Source organism: Caenorhabditis briggsae, assembly GCF_000004555.2.
Source record: "Caenorhabditis briggsae complete genome, chrX, whole genome shotgun sequence".
In the NCBI taxonomy this organism is placed as follows: Eukaryota; Metazoa; Nematoda; class Chromadorea; order Rhabditida; family Rhabditidae; genus Caenorhabditis; species Caenorhabditis briggsae.
In genome coordinates this window covers 20,683,943-20,701,443 of record NC_013491.2, presented here as the reverse complement: position 1 = coordinate 20,701,443, position 17,501 = coordinate 20,683,943, and the positions used below count along the sequence as shown (strand labels likewise).

Below are 17,501 nucleotides of genomic sequence, written 5' to 3'. Positions count from 1 at the left end.
GGCACACTTTACATTGCGAATAAATTGTTTTTAGCAGTAAAGTGAAGAATTTATACCGTGAGTCATGAAAGAAGAGGGTTTCCTCAAGCTACGGTATTTGTTCTCATAGATGCTCACCAAATACGTGTTCTTTGAGTTCATTTAACTCGGTCCCTACAATAGAGTTCAAGAATCTGTCAGCTGATAAAACATCGAGGATATTATAATAGTTCATCATTTGAAGTATTTTTAATATTTCTTGAAGTAACAGGATATTTGAGCTAACAATGCACGAATGTGGTGGGCTTCTATCAGAGTTCGGAATCAACTGTGACCCTTTTTTTCGATTTCTTGGAAAGAAATCAAAACGTTGTTTATAATACAAGAAAATATTGTCAATTAAATCTATTTTCATAACCTCTTACAACACCGAGAAATAATAAATCACAAAGTCAATTTACCTTTTTTGCAGATTGTACGGTATCTTTGATATTTCAAAGAAAGATAAAATCTCGGATCACTGCAGTGGTATTGTTAATGAGCACGGTTCATAACTGCCGTAACGATGCCAACAGGAACAAACATTTTTAGAAAAACGTGCAAAATAAAGTTAGAAAAGCATACAGTTTCAAAATCTGTTTTGTGTATGATTTGATCAAGATTCGAAGAAGTCATGCCTGGACAAAACTAAAGATTACAAGAGAAAATTGCGAAAGTTTTACACGTGGTTCATAATCTGTAGCACGAGTGCTGGCTGGGTGTTGTTATGGACCAACCTGATGACTACAATGTATTGGTCATCATAATTATCTATCACAAAGATCTAGCACTCTAGTTGAAAAATACTCACCGTTTTGTTGGAATAACGAGACCACGTCCAAGGCCAAGAGAGCCTCTTGAAGTTGTTCAGTGCTGTAACTGGACTGTTTGCGTGCATTCAGATGGGTGTGACATTGTTAGTTTCTAGAAAAAATTAAATTGGTGGAATGTTTCGTATAATGTTGATTCTATTCTGGTACGAAAAATGAAGCTGTGAAAAGAGAAAGCTTGTGGGCGGGGCTAATGATTTTTGTATCAAAAACTACCGTAATTTAAAGTTTCCGGTCCTTTTTTCTCGATTACTATTGGTTTTCGACAAACGTCTGTGTTGAAAGCCTTTCAACAAGTCTAAAAACATAAGCTATCAAGTTAAAAAATTGCAGAAAAAACGAACGAATTTCGAGAAAAAAATAGAAGTAAAAATATTTGCTAACTACGGTAGTTAGGCAATGACAGCCAGATTTTATTTTTCATAGCTTCGTTAATACTTTTGACTTTTGATTAATGTCTCCAAAATGAAAAAGTATTTTTGGGTGAGAATCGTAAATATTCCAAACCATAGACATGAGCAGCCTGAAACAGACACACATCGACAGCTTGTAGTAAGACCCTAAGCACCTCTCAACAACTTGCAACCAATTTCTGCAAGCTCCGCCTCTTTTTCCTACAAACCAATTTGGGTAGGAAAATTTTCCCAAAAGCAATAGAATACCGAAGAATATATTTATTTAATTTTTTTGTAGTTACCTTTTTTCTTTACAGTACCGGTCAACGAGATATACAGAAACTATATTTTTCAGTCAGTTTTCTGTCATTTTGACTTGTTTCAGGAGCATGAACACTTTGAAAATTTTGGACCTTGTAAAACAGACCTAGATTGAAAACTATTTACAGAATTGTTGGAAATTTCCTGGATTTTCAGCCATGTTAGTGCCCATTTCTGGAAGACACTTTTTCGGCCTATTTCTGTACTGAAAATGTGAAAATGTGCGCTCCAACTTCCTGAAAATGGTCGAAATCAACTCAAAAATACGTTTTTGTAGGTTTTTTAACCGGTATTGTATCTCAGTTCCTGTTAAAGATATAAAATTTTTTCAATTAGTAGAATGTTCATTATAAATAAAAATTTTTGTCAGTTGACGAAACTTTGATATCTTTCACAGGAACCGAGATAAGTGGGCTCAAAGTAAACGGTTTGAGTGGCTCATTATTGCAATGTTTAAGGTATTTTGGAAATTGTCTAAAAATGACAATAACACCATTTTAATTAACAATAAGTTTATCTTGTTTAATTGTATTTAGGTTACGAGAATCATTCCGAAAGTAAATATGGTTTTCAGTTGATCGCTAACCGTTACAGATGTTCCACTCATTAGAAATACGATAGTGCCGAATTCGAGATGGGTCGGCTTCAGAAAATAGCAATATGTATACTGTAAACTGTGAAAGAATGGATCAATCTGAACTCAATTTATCTCGATTCTCGTGAAAGATATTGAATACATTTTAGAAATGAAAACTGTAACTGAAGAGGATTTCTATTTTTCAATATATTATTCTCACTCTTTTTCGGGTTTTTAACGGAACACAAACAAGACAAAAACAACAAAAATTAATGACACTTAATAGGAAATTAACAGAAAATGTTTTTTGGAATAACCAATAAGACGAAATGCACAGCCAGGGTGCGCGCATATCCCTCCTAGGTGGATCAGTGTGCGTTTTGCCTGAGTCTGACATGCCACTCACTCAGAAAGAGGTGGAGCCTGTTGGCTGCTAATAACGAAAATCAATGGTAATTTGAGTTTTTCTGAGCAACAGTTCAGGGTTTTCGATTGTTTCGAGATTTTCGGAGGACCAAATTTAGCTCTTCAAACTCACGATCGTCAATCGTTGGTGATGGTACAGTAAACATATACTGTGCAGTTGGTTGGAAACGGATGGCTTGTGAGACTCGCAGCCCGGACCGTAGGTACGGTGCTGGAGGTCAAACTGTAAGCCATTTAGAAAATACTAGTGTTGCTAGGCCGCCGAATCCTACCTATTATAGAAGTGTCCTAATCAGAGAGCCATCCTGTTTTCTTGAAATGGGGTTTTCCCGGATTTCTTGAAATTTGTTCATTTTGTAGACTAGACTTTTGTAGAAGGTTATGTCCAATTAAAAAGAAACAAGTTCACAATAGAAAAAATCAAAACTCACATCAAAATAAAATTTTGCTAGATTATTGACTGATTTGTTTGACACAGTCAAAAAAAGTTATAACTACCGTAGTTTCTCTAATTGAAGCCCATGGATTTTTATTTTTCAGCCTGCTTCTCAGGAAATCACCAAAAACGAAAATTTCTAAAAATTTCTTTAAAAAAAAGAAAGACAAATCAGCAATAACCAAAAAGATAAACTGCTCTTTCAGAGGGCGGGCTTCTATGTTTTTTTCAAGCAGGTCGCAAGGCGGGCTTCTATTATAGGTGGGCTTTGAATAGAGGCAGGATTTCGTTACGGAAAATACGGTAATTGTATTTTCGTTTGTGATTGCTCAAATGATTGGACCAAGTTTTATTTAACTGTCCGGTTTCAGGATAAGAAATAATGATCAAAAGAATGCAGTGAAGCAATAAAACATTTTCAGTAATCAACAAATTTAGGTATCTTTCACACTAACCTGAAAAACCGGCTTGAAGTGGATGATCGAGGTGCAACTCTATGAGAGATTACGATGAATTATTTTATTTGGCTACTCTATTAGAGAACAAAATACGGTGAATACACTGCTCCATATTACCATTGTTCCACCTTGAAATTTCAATGTAGCACCTATTTCGGTCAAGTTTCATGGAAAAGTAACCACATGAAAGTTGTAGCCGTCCTCGAAAAATGCTAGCTCACAAAGTTTGGAATCCAATGCGTGACCCAGAAAATGTTTTTGACCTAAATTCCAAAAATCAAGTTTTTCCAATAAACAAAATCGTTGTTCCACTTACTCTCAAAGTCACGCATTTTTTGGAGAATGAGATAGAGATTAAACTTTTTGAAAAAAAAGACCAAATGGGTTAATTTCCCATTTAAAAAGACTGAAACATACACAAAACACACAAAATACAAATCGTCAAACTGTGATAAATTGCCATAAATACTAATTACCATTGTTCCTCGCGTTCCTCGTTATCTCAAGATCTACATAAAATATTTTGTCAATTTTTTTTAAATAAATCGATGATTTGTTAATCCACTGTGTCCTCACCTAAAATTCTGGATTTTCAAGATCATCCATGTTCTGGTAGTCTTTGTCAACTTTGTAAACCTTATGAGCCATAAAGACCTGTCCGTTTTAAATGTGGCTTATGATTGCTGAACATTTGAAAGGTGGGGATTTACATTGTTTTTAACAGATCTCAGGTTCTGCTGAATTGATGGAATTTCATGAAACTTTCCCTACAGTAAAATTTCAAGGTGGAACAATAATTATGTGGAGCAGTGTAGCAAAATAGGCTTGATTTTAAACTCAAAGGCTATCTAAAGCTTCACAAAAACAAAAGAAAACCCCGATTACTTGAGTTGACCAATAAAAACTACTGAACAGTTTCTAATTGTAACAGTAACTCAATGAAAAATTAGGCATTCTATGAAAGGTGTCGGAATATAGTCGAACTGAAATATTCATGAGGTGATAGCTAGAAATCACTCTTAAAACGGACAAAAACAGATTTCAGCTGAATTCAAAACATAACACACTGCTGTCTGAATTCAAAATTCAAACAGCAGTGTGTTATCTTTTCTCTAATTACATTCCAATTTGCTGATTATATAGTCTGTAGGACTGCCTCTAAAAAGCATGTGAGTGTTAGCCGCATTTCCAAGCTTAGCCTTATTTGAATTTTGATGTCGATGATACTCCTTCAATGTTTAGTTTTCGGTAGTTTTTTTTTTGTCAAAGTACATGTGGTGAAACTTTGCAACCTTCACGTTTTTAAATTCCAGGAAGACTGATATTTTTCTCAAAGTGTAGAGTGAGTATTTAGATAATTGTTGCCAAACAAACTTATTTGATTTTTGAAACAAAAAAAAATACTGTATATGTATTAAATTTAGAGGTTACTATATTTTTGCAACGAAATATTCATGCAGACCGTTTTGTCTGAGAAATTGTTTTCCAATAGTTACCGTAAAGCCTGTAATAGAAGGGACCCTACACTGTCAAGTTTGAGGTGAATTATCTCGGTTCTCATGAAACATAAAAAAAGGTGTCTACTAAAAAAGTCTTTATCATAATATCAGAAACATTTTATCGGTAGACAACATTTTTATATCTCTTACAGTAACCGAGATAAATTGGCTCAAAGTTGAAAGCTAAGGGGTCCTTCTATTACAGGTTTTATAGTAGGTAGATTTCATCATTCATAACAATTCAAACGAGCGGTGTTCGTTTTTCAGTTTTTTTTTAGAACAATTTCCGTTTTTTTTTTTCATTTTCGTTGGCACTTAATCAATTACAAAATGCTATGAGAGTCCACCCTTTCCCACGTTACGCCTTGACTCTGCGAAAAATTTCATTTGATAAAAACGGCGGACTTACTTCTGATTTTTTTGAGATCGTTTTCTAAATTAGGACTACGGTTTTCTCTGTTTTTGTTGTGTGTTCAGACTACTGTATGGAATTGAAGCGATCCCATTTTTCCTTTTTTTAAAGTTAAGCTAATAATATCATGTACCAATGGGACATTTGCAGCTAAGGCTTGTCAAGTATATTACAAAGTACTTTAAAAGTACACAAACTCTTTGAAAAATCACAAAAATTTATAAAACACTTCCAGTTTTTTCTCGATTTCCAACTTTGTAGGTTAATCTCTTAGCTAGGTTACTCCATTAGCTAGAACTTCCAGTACACCAAGGACATAAAGGCAGTCCGTGACTACACACCACACTAGATTCCCACGCCCCTCTGATTTGAGGTACTTATCAAAAAGTCCGAAATTGACGAACACACAGACAGATATAAAAGCCCATGGTAGGAAATAAATAAAGCATATCAGTTTTACATCAATCGAAAAGTCCTAATCATTTCTACGTTTGAAAAAATGACTTTGTTTTTTTTATATTATGAAATGTGTGAAACAAAGTTAGAGGTTAGAAAATAATTCCGATCCATCTCAGAAAATTGTAAGCTAGAAATTTCACCATGCCTTTTTCAAGAAACTCTGATGTTTATCGAATGTTTGTGTTACTTGCAATGTAATCACTAAAAGGTTATAGCAGGTTTATTCCCAGATTTTTATGTTCTACAGGGAATATATTGTCTAGAATATCAATCCAGCAACTCGAATGTTCCAAAAAAGCACTTTAAGACCTCTTGCTTTTTTCGATTCTAACAAGGGAACCATGTTTAGCCTTCATCTCAGAATTTTTTCTAAATTTTCTCATTTATAGTTTCAAATACGGGCTTTCTCGTGGTGTATTTTTTGCACAAATTTCTAGAATCCCAGAAAAGTCCATCTGAAAATATGCTGTTTTTTTGGTCTCCTCCTTCCCTTCCACTTTCCCCTCCCCCCCCCCCCCTTCCTCTATACATTCTCCACTGTGGAAGAAACTAGCAGCAGTGGCCGGGTTGATAGTGGGGATGAATAGTAATCACAAGTTGGGGGTTCGATTCCGTCACTGTCCATTTTCTTTTTTCTTTTTTTTTCTTTGATGTTGGAGGAAGGCTTTGAACTTTTCGAAAATCAAAACTATGTTTGCTCTATTATTTCAGTAGGAAAAATGCTCGAAAAAGATAATTTCTGAAAAATTCTTGAAGCACTGCTGAAAAGCCTTATCTACTCAAAATGTCAGTCGAAATCCCCCTATTTGATCATATAGGTTGCGGAACTGTCATAAATCAGTCAAGAAGTATGTAAATCTATGTTTTCACAATATTTGAGTGCTATTGGGTGATTTTCGAAGGACTACGATTCATTGGAGTTTTGGAAGAAATCACTTATTTCGGATTTCAAAACGGATATAGGCTACAGAATCTTGTGAAAAGACTCATTTTATCATTTTTATGCGTGTAGAATTCATTTTAGCACATTAAAAAAAATTTCGAAAAATTGAAAATTTCGCAAAACCCATGGCAAAAATTTTTTCAAAAATTTTTTTTTTTGAAAAATGAGGAAACTTTGTCAGATTGTAGAGAAATTTTAATAATTGCGATTGACACTTAAACTATGCCAAAAAACTCCCATTAACCCTTTCAAAAACTCACTCCAAAAGTGAGAAATTAGTACTGAAATCACTTAAACAGCCCATAACTCGACTTCTAGAAATTTGTGCGGAAAACCAAATACATCAAAAGAAAGCCCGTATTTGAAACTATAAATGAGCAAATTTAGAAAAAATTCTGAGATGAAGGCTAAACATGGTTCCCTTGTAAGCACATTAAAATGCCGCCCATTTGTTCATCTCATTTCGGTTTATTAGTCTAAACAAGTGTGTGACTTCCGATTTTTACTTACCGGTAACGTCTTTTTTGGTGATTTTACCGGTAAAAATTTACTGAAGTTTACCGGTACCCTACCGGTTAATTTCGAAAACTACCGAAGATTTACCGGTATTTTACAATTAAAATTTTTATTTTCCTTCAATTTTTAGTCGCAGTTCTAAAATGTCGCGGTTCTGAAACGTCGCGGTTCTAAAACATCGCGGTTCTAATAAGTCGCAGTTCTGAAACGTCACGATTCTGAAACGTCGCGGTTCTAAAACGTCAAAAAAAACTTTTTTTGAAAATTTTCCTAAAAATTACCGATAGTTTTTGTTAAATTTACCGGTAACACTACCGGTAATTTTACCGGTAAAATACCGGTAAAGGTACCGGTAAAAATTCCGGTAAATTTCCCGAAATATCGGTAGCACACACTGGTCTAAACTACTGTCAGCTAAAAATTATCGCAGTGAAATGATTCATATCGCTTCTCACTATCGGAAAAAATATTTTGCGTGAAGTCTGATAATGAGACTTTGCTGCCAAAAAGACACAGGTGTCACCGAAGCAGCATTATCCTTCTACTTGCACACAATTCATAACGTTTGTTTCTTAATTTTATTTCTCATTTTTCTCACCGTTTATCGTTTTCTTTCTCATGTGGTTTTTGGTGAGCAAACACAAAATTTTTTCAAATCTTCACTTATCACTTAATTTCTAATCTGCATGATATGCAAAATTCAGTTGACTTTGAGCCCTAATTACTATGTTTTCACGGAATTACTATTTCTTCTGCTTATTATCTTGTTCAAATGTGTTTTGAATATCAGTTATAAAAAATTCGGTACATTTTCTCTTCCCACGTTTTCCACAGAGATTATACTACTCTGCCTGCTTATCATTATCAGTCTGCTTCTTTGTCTACTATAAAAATGTCTATAATTTCTGAAGTTAGTTAATTTTGAATAGCTAAAAATTTATATCGGAATTTTTATGATAAAGCGCACATGTACTTTTTCAAAGTTTCCTTTTCTAAATGCTTTGTTCTTATGGAACTCCCCCTTTCTGCTGATTGCTCTATTATCCTTATATCAATTGAAACCACTTTTCCAGCTCATATTTCAAGTTTCAAGACTGAAAATATTTTTTTTCGATTCTCGAAAACAAAAAATATTCTCGAAATGTAAAATTCAAAGTTTGCAAGACAAAGATCCAAATGAATCGGCGACTAACGTTTTGAGTTATAATGTGAAATTGACTTTTTAATAAATTGATTTTGATTTCGAGATAAAAGTAACAAAATCAAGCAAAAATCTAGTTATCAAAAAGTTTCACGTTTCCCATCTTTTTGGGTGGATACTCTCATAAGAGGATTTATGTTTATATACGTCTTTTCCCAAAACTTCGAGGGATTTTCCTTGATATGTACTTTTTTCCTTTTGAACTTCACTCTCAAAAAATGTAAAGTAATTTTTTGAAACTGTCACTTATCAAAATTTGCTCACGCCCACGAGTTTTAAATGTCAGAATATTTTCCAACTTTTCGAGCCAACCAACTAGTTATTAACTTTCACTCCAATTTCTCTTTTTTCGTGTTTTCCCAGGTTTTCAAAACAAAATCTATATTTATTCGATTTTTTTCTTTCAAATGAACTAAACTTTTGATATCCCACCTACAACAGAAAAAAAGTTTTTCAGATATTCTAAAAGAGCATCGCACTTTTTCGATATTGAAAAAAATGAACAGAATGGGAAACACAGAAGAGGTATGCTAAACAACTGCCTGCTTTTTTCATTTCTACTTTTTTCCCAGAAACCAGATGACCAGAAACCAGATGAAAAAGGGGACCCAGAAGAGTTGTGCTCTGCTAATGTGGGCATTTTCAGATTTTTCGCAATTTTCAATTATAAATTTCAGCGACCAGACGCGGATTATAGCTGGAAACTGCCACACATTGATTTATCACAGATGAATGATCCGTTCAATCTTCGCCCAGCAACCAATTCGGTTCTACCACTCAAGTAAGTCAAGAGGGAAGTTTTCACAAATCAATAAAAATAGAACACTCAGTTTTCACGTAGGTATCTGTATTAGAAGGGCTCCTGAACATGGAGGGCCTCTTTGATCAAAGCTATACATATTATTTATTCTGTTAAGAAGAAATTTGTGATAACTGTCAAGTAGGAAATACAATAATTTCACAGAAAAACGATTTCCCTCTAATAGAAGTGCGCTGCTTAAAGACACAACGAAATGTACATGTACACTCTCTAATTGAAAGGTGCATCTAATTGGAGATTCTAATGCAGGTTTTAAGGTATTTCAATTACAGAGTCTATGGACCACCACCAGTTCCAGAAGGATTTGAAGAACAGTTGAAATCAAGTGGAGGTCATTTTGGTAATCTTCAACAAAAAAAGAACTTACCTCACATAGCGCTAACTTTAGGCGCACTGTTTGCTCCAATCCCAGGATTCAACTACGACGTCAAGCCAACAAAACCACCAACGCCACCACTACCACCACCAGCAGCACCAACTGTTGTGGATACTGTCCATCCAATCCACATGGACTCTCCTCCGTATCCTTATATACCCAGACCAAGATATCCAACGCATCAGATGCATCCTCCCCCTCATCAGATGAGTCCGCAGTTTGGCGAGTATTATGTACCAGCTTATTATTTTCCTCACACTACTCACTTTCGGGAAAGAGCATGGCGAGGACCACCTCATCCTGATCCACCAATGGTCCGCCCACCGACTAATCCAGAAGCGGGGATGTTTGTTCCGGGAGGCCCTGGTCCAAGGTAAAGGGGTCATTAGATGAGATTAGAGAGGAATGGATTAATGGGGGGAGTGAGAAATTACCGTATTTTCTTTAATAGAGGCCCATGAATCTCCTTCTCAGGGTGGACTTCCATAGAGAAATGGCTGCAAATAGAGGGTTTTTGGTTTTGAACTGAACAGTAATATCCAAAACGCGACAAGAATAAGGGGAAATTAACGGAAAAGTGGGCTTCTATTAGAGGAAGTGCGTTATTATATTGTAATCTATTGAATTCTTACCCCACACTATTGCCAAATTTTTTGAGGAAAACAAGGGAAGATATGCATAGTGAACTAGTCTTATCATTGTTGTTTCCGCCGAATTTCCAATACTGTGATAGCAAATAAATTTTTTTTTCAGTGGACCCTACTACCCGCGTCATTAATAGGCTACCCACTGCTTTCGAATAGCTCTTCTTCAACAATTTAAAAATATCTTGACTTCGTTTTCTTTACTTCAATCTACTAACTTTTTTCAAAATCTTTGCACAGTTTAGAAAAATTCGCAACTCTAGCCAACATCTCAATTTCTAGTTATCCCAGTTGTTTTTACAGCAGATATCATCTTTTTCAATCAAGAAATACATTTAGAATACTTGGTATACATACATATTTGGTACTATTTTTGGTAAAATGTCTGAAATAAGAAACTCAGAGTTTGATAACTGAAAAATATTTCAAAAAAACTTAAAATACATATTTGATCTAACTTCTCTAAAAACATGTGATTCATTAAACTTTTTGATACATGTTTAACTAAAAGCCGCCCCCTCCAAAAATTATTTTTATTTGAAAGGAGTTCTAGTTGATTTGTCTTGCTGTGTGCAATTTTAGTCTCTGTAACTCCCAGTTTTTGTCTCTTCCTTCTGTCTTCAATGTTTTTTTCCCTTACGATTCTCATTTTCAAGCTCATGTCATAAAAAATGAAGATCAAATAAATAATTTTCAATTTGATACTTTTTTTTTAATTATCAGAAATCAATGAAGATATAAGTTCTGCGACTCCAGAAAGTATTCTAAAGTTGTTCAAAATCTTTAAAATGAGAGCTGTGAAATTTGGAGCACATTTTCCAGAGTCGCTCATGGAGTAGATGCGACTCGGCATTGCCGTTGTCCCGTGGAAATTAATTTCTTTTTACTTTCACATGAGCAATCGGATTCCGTTTTTGTCTTATCCCATTGCTGAAAAAATTGAGTATCTCAATAAAGTTGTCCGAATTGAATTCGAATATTCTGTTTCTCAATTTCGAAAATACTCACCCCATACATAGCTTCCTCACAATGTTTCAATCTCTGTTGTGCTGACGACGAAACGTATTCTGCGGATTTCGCTACCGGGAGCAAATGAGATGGTAGATTTGAAGGCTCACTGAAATCATTTTCACTAAACCTGTCGAAAATAGTCTACTTACAATAGTGGTACAGTCTCGGTTTTCATTGCGGATCCAAATAATATTTTGGGCTTCTGGGGAACTAGAAATGACTGATAAATCAAATTTGAAGTTCTTCATAGTATCTACCTGAAATTCCTGCTCCATATATGGGTTCATTGAGGAATCGCAAGCAAATTTTTTTCTTAGCTAAACGCATCTCATCGAATTGATCGAACAAGGCTTCACGATAATTCTCATAAGACATTCCAGCCGGTCGTACAGTGATCCTAAAAATTGTGATTCGATTTTTAAAATTTATTGATTTTTTTCTTACAATTTCTTCTCCGTCTCATAACAATTTTTCAAAGCCGAGTTTTGAGTTGAAACTGGTCCAGATTGGGATTGTGAAATCTGAAAAGAAGTATGAAAAATGAGGGTTCCTTTGCCAATAACACAATATTTGATTTTTTTTAGTTTTGCACCAACTCACCTGATCCGTTGCCGGCTGGTGTTTTTCTGGATTGGAAAATGGTTTCTTTTGAACAATATTATCTTGTAAACTTCGTCGGTCCATTGTCTGCTCCATCTTATCATTTGGAAGTATACCAATATTTCCGGAAGACACTCCGACGGGATTGCTAACTTGATATGATACACGAATATCTTGTGCACCGGGTAGGCCCAATTCGAGTAAACTTGGAACATGCGACAATGAGATACTTGATGATTGGCGATAAATTGGATCCATTGCTCTCTCTATAACTCCTGGAGAGGGAAGGTAGATCGAACCTAGTAATCCTGGAATCCTGACTTGTTGAGTACCCAATGATCCATGATGAGCTTGATTGTTCTGAAAATGTATTTTTAACAGCATTTGTCTTCTTGTTTTTTGTCTAAACTAGACTCTACCCGCCCCATCAAAAATTAAACATCTCAATTTTGAATAACAAAAAATCAGAATTTAGATTTGAACAACGCTATTCTGATCAACAATCTCCAGAGTGTCAATTTTTGTTTGGGTACAGTTAATTGGGCTTTAGTGCATTTCACAAAACGAAAAAAAATGTGCTCGGTTAAATCAGAATGGATAATATTTTCAGATTTTCATGGGCAGTGGCGTCCCTTTTCTTTCTTTTGGAATTTTTCTACGCCCATACATACTTTTCAGGATCAAAACTTCGAAACAAAAAAATAAACTCACAAATAAGGAAGAAGGAATTGGAAAACTTGAAGAATTCTGCATCAGTGGTGTACTTGCACCTGGAGGACCAGTGCAGCTTCCTCCAAAAACTGAATTCGATTCACCAGACTTTTCAATTTCTTGCTCATGGGGTTGGCGGGAATTAGATCCACCTTGAGTCGTCAAATCGGAAGAAAATGAAGGTTGGTGACCATTTGAACCTAATTTATGTTGCCTTGGATTGGTTGTTCTGCCGTTATTTGCCCTTCGGAGCAGCTTTAATTCATATTTATAATCGTCTTTTTGTCTGCCCTGAAAAATATGAGTTGAAAAAAACTAAGAATATGTACAGTTTCTTAACAACCATGGAAGAAAATCAGAAATTCGAAACACTCTTTCACATGTCTTTGAAATCTACTTAAGATAAATTCGCAGGATTCATGTACTGGAAATAGAGAAATCGACCGAACTCACCAGTGTTCGATTGTGAACTTCGCGACAAGTGCATTTAGTCTCGCGGCACATTTTCCATTTTTTGATGTTTGCCTGTTTTGAACCACACTTCTTCATTTTTGGGTCCGGCCTTTGGTATTGTGGAGTGCCGTCACCACCGTTTCCAGGCTGATTAAATATGCTCGAATAATGTTCTGGACCATCGGTTGATTTCTTCTCAATGTGTTGTAGAACTTGAATTTCATTATCGTCCTCGTCTAGTGAGTATTTTATTGCTATCCCCGCCAGGTAGTGATTCATTGTGGACGTGTCAGTCAAATTGAGTTGTAGCTTATTCATATTTGCGGACGAGTTTGAAGGCGGGTACACAGGTTTTACAATATGTTGTGGTACAAATGGCATTGGACAGAACATGTTTGGTAACCCGAAAAAAAAGATAAATATAAAAGTGAGATACCATAACCACCCAAATAAAATATACGATCACAATTTTGAGCCAATTTATCTCATCCCTCGTGAAAGATATCAAAAAGTGGTTAACTAATAAAACAATTCTTAAGTTCTGATGAGCATTTTTTGTGAACAATTTTGTGATATCTTTTACAGGAAATGAGATATACGAATTCAAAGTTAACTGCTCATGGAGGGAGGAGCCGTTATTATCTCAGTAATTTTAAAAGATGTTGTAAATTTGCCAACTGATAAAATGTTTGTCATAGCGTCCCCAGCATTTTATCTGTTGATCGATTTTTGATATCTCTTGTAGAAACTAAGATAATTAAGTGCAATTTTCGGAAAAATCGCAATGTTGGGAAAAAAATCAAAAAGGAAGGAAAATGTGAACTATCATCAATGATTCAACATGAATTAAATGCAAATATGAAGGACTGAGGTTGAGCAAAATGTACTCAACGATCAGAAATTGTTCGTTGTATAGACTACTAGTGGTGGGCGTGATTGGGTTTTGTTTTCGATCTCTAACAGAAGACGTGCAGGAGGGCAAAACAAAAATTGTTTCCCGTGAGACACTCCGACACGTGGCCTATAGTATAGGCCTTATACTCAAATTAGATCAAATATGTGCAATCAAATTTTTTAAACAAAAGATGTTGTGAAGAAGCCAGAGAGTGTAAGATTACCAAAAAGGAATATGAAATAAGAGAACTCCGACTAGAAAAAAAAGAACGAAAGATCGCTTTTTTTTCGTGTTTTGTGTGAACTCGAGTAGAGATCAAGGAAATCGAATCTTAATCTTGTTTGCATTAATTCGGTTGGTATTTTGAACAGAAATTTGTAGAAAAAAAGAGGAGGAAGTCTGTTTCTGTAGCTTTCGAAATCAAACGGAAAGAGCATAATGCGTTTTGCAAATCGGTCTAATTAGTACACAACAACATTGTCAGCAAGTCAAAAGTTTGACAAGTCTAGTTTTTAGATATTTGGAATTCTGATGCAGATCTTCAAAAACATGCAAAAAAAAAACGTTTTGACTTCCTGGTCAGAAGCACGTTTAATAAGATTTTAGTACGTTAAAATATTTCAATCTAGTTGATCTCTAGGATCGCTAGGATCAACCAAGGTATAAGTGGTTCTGAAAACAACCAAGAAAAAATATGGAAGAAGATTTTTTAACGAATTTTTTTTTGAAAAACTCTTTTAATCTCGAACAAAAATCAAAGCCTATAAAGTTCATGATATTCAAACCTAAAACAAAAAAAAGTGGAAATTATATGCTTCATTTTTTAGAATACGGTAAACACTCTTAATTTCCTAATTTTTAACTTTGAGCCGATTTATCTTAGTTTTCAGTTGACCAATTTTTGATACCTTTTACAGGCAACGGAATATAAGGGCTCAATGTGGACGCGTTGTGAATTGAGAGTCATTTTATTAAAATAAAATTATTAGCCAGGCTAAAGTATTAAAAGTGAGAAATGAAAAATAATAATGGACACTACACGTTTAAAATACAAAGGCCAAAAATTATATATACTCCACCTGCCCACATTTTCAGGTTAATCCGCTTCAATATCGCGATAAGGAAAAAAAGCCAGAAAGCGAACAAGAGATTTTTGGCGCACATGTGTATTCCAGATATTGAAGTGTTACGGATACATCAATTTTGTGGTTTCGGGAAAAAAAATAAGCTAAAAAGGGAAAAAAAGGTGTTAAGTCAGTTTTAAACAGATAATCCTTTCTATCTGTAATGATGAAATAGTTGATACAGTGAATGAAGAACCGAAGTGTCATTTCGGAAACTTATTTCTGTTCGGATAAGGTATTTTGATGATTTCTCGGATTTGCTAATCAGGATTAGAGACTAGTTTTTCTTTAAACTGAAAAAATTTGGATTTCTATTTTCGGTTGTTTACGAAGAAGATGTTGACAAAAATCCTTGTTCCCCGCAGATAATTGTCAACCTGAAAGCTGAGTAACTCAGGGTCTTCCGATTTTCTCCGCAAAATCCCCCTGAATTACTTTGATTGTTCATTCACTATTTTTCTTTATTTCCAATATTATTCTGTGAACTTATTCGTTCTCGCATTCCTTCAATGCCAATATTCATATTTGAATTACCACTCCTTCTACCCTTTTAAAGGCGCAACCGCGTGGCGAGACCCGCGACGCCAGCCGACAGGCGCCGCGCACTCTCCGCGCGCGCAGTCGTCTCTTGCGTCCGGGCACCGCTTTGCCGCCGGTAGCACCAAGGACTTTTTAGGCAATTTTACTTCCAGATTTCCCCCCTTTTGTACGTTTGGCTATCAGAGGTTTTATCAGCTCCAGTTTCGTGGGTCCGCAAGGTTTCCTGGCGGCCCCGCCGTCAGGTTTTAGCCCTACACCATTATTCCCCCCTTTTTCTGTTCTTGCTGGTATTTGTCTTGGCCCCATCCTTTTCTCTCTAATAAATGGGTCAATGATACTTTGTGTACTGTTTTGTATTTGCACCGCTTATCTCATACACACTTTCACGTTTTTAGGGCGTTCTACAGGCGCGCGAACACTCTCGGGTTAGGACATAGGATCGGTCTCGACTGACTGAGGATCCGCTGTCAACATGGTGCATCGACGGATGGTCCCGTGAATGTTGGAGTTCCAAAAAAATTTGATTTTCTAAAAAATGGGCCTAAAATCACGAACCCAGTTGAATCCGAGAGCTGTTTGCGTGTCTGCGCTTGCCCCACTTCCCTGTTGTGTTGAGACCCTATTTTATCGATTTCCTCTTCTCTCTCCGCTTCTTTCTTGCTAATAATAAATTACAGACCCAATTTTAACCGTAGAAAGTCTTAAAATCCGATCGATCGATGAATGAAACCGAAAAGTTCCAAAAATCTCGAGAAGTGTGCTGAAAAGTCATCTGAAGCCACTATTCATGTATTCTCCCTATTACAAAGGACTATTCCTTGCTTTTCATCAGGATTTCCAGTCAAAATCGTCAAAAATCGCTGAAAATTGATCAAAAACTTCAATTTCGAAACATTTCGAAACTATCGAGATGCTAGAGAGTGTGCGAAACCGAGAGACGTCACAGAGGATGAGAGAGTGTGTAAAGGTGAGAGACAGGTAGAGAATACACTTTAAGATCTTTTTCGTGGAATCATCAATTAAACGAGGTGAGACAAAACAAAATTGCACCGAACTAATATAGGGCATCGGTCAGCAGCGGGTATCGCGTTTCATGTTCCGCCGCTTTTTAATATCACTTGTACTATGTCAAACATCAATTTGTGAAAAACTTCTGATCGCATAAAACGGGTTCAAAAATCAAGAATTCGTTAGTGCCAACCATAAAAGTGTGTGTGTGTGTGTGTCCGGTGTTCCCGGGTCACCTGTCCTGGCTAAGTACTCATTGGACCAAAATTTTCACTTTCACGGATGACCCAAAATAACAGCGAGATAATGCCCGACTACTTTTGATTTTTCGAAATTTTGTTTCTGACGTCTTCTGGAGACGTTCTTTTATTTCTAAGAAGCAAATCTTTAAAAAATTTTTGAAGCAATATTTACGTCATTCCCGTCTAACCGCCTAAATTTTTTTCTTATCCACGCTTTTTCTGAGAAAAAGGTGACTTTGTGGGGACTTTATTTTAGCCTTGGTTTTGAAAATTTGAAAAAGATAAAAAAAATCTGAAACAGGGGGAAACAAGATAATGAAAAAAAAGAGAGATTTCGCTTTCTGGATCACTCGAATTTTCAAAATTTTCAGAATTTCTGATTTTTCAACTTTTCAGGTTTCCAAAAAAAGGAGTTTCAAAGTTTCCAAAATTTATTGTTTTCGAATTATTGAATCTAAATTTCTGAAGTTCCAAAGTTCCCAAAACTTTTAAAATTCTTCTAAAGTTTTTGAAATTCAGTCATCAGTAGTTTCGAAACTTTAAAAATTGGAAAATCAAATATTCAGGAATTTTTGTGACTTCGGAA

The 17,501-nt window shown here is 35.5% G+C and overlaps 2 protein-coding genes across 2 annotated transcripts; one reads left to right on the top strand and one right to left on the bottom strand.

Moving 5' to 3' along the window:
• Window positions 1–8,998: 8,998 nt before the first annotated feature.
• Window positions 8,999–10,888, top strand: CBG25739 (the record flags this gene model as incomplete). Its single annotated transcript, XM_045240735.1, has 6 exons — window positions 8,999–9,016; window positions 9,064–9,123; window positions 9,169–9,272; window positions 9,584–9,651; window positions 9,700–10,060; window positions 10,885–10,888. 6 exons carry the CDS (start codon window positions 8,999–9,001, stop codon window positions 10,886–10,888), a joined length of 615 nt encoding a protein of 204 aa, XP_045099003.1.
• Window positions 10,889–11,159: 271 nt separating this feature from the next.
• On the bottom strand, window positions 11,160–13,499 carry CBG25740 (the record flags this gene model as incomplete). Its single annotated transcript, XM_045240734.1, has 8 exons — window positions 11,160–11,261; window positions 11,340–11,448; window positions 11,492–11,552; window positions 11,600–11,739; window positions 11,787–11,863; window positions 11,943–12,302; window positions 12,654–12,944; window positions 13,107–13,499. The coding sequence occupies 8 exons, from the start codon at window positions 13,497–13,499 to the stop codon at window positions 11,160–11,162; spliced, it is 1,533 nt and encodes a 510-aa protein (XP_045099004.1).
• Window positions 13,500–17,501: the final 4,002 nt, after the last annotated feature.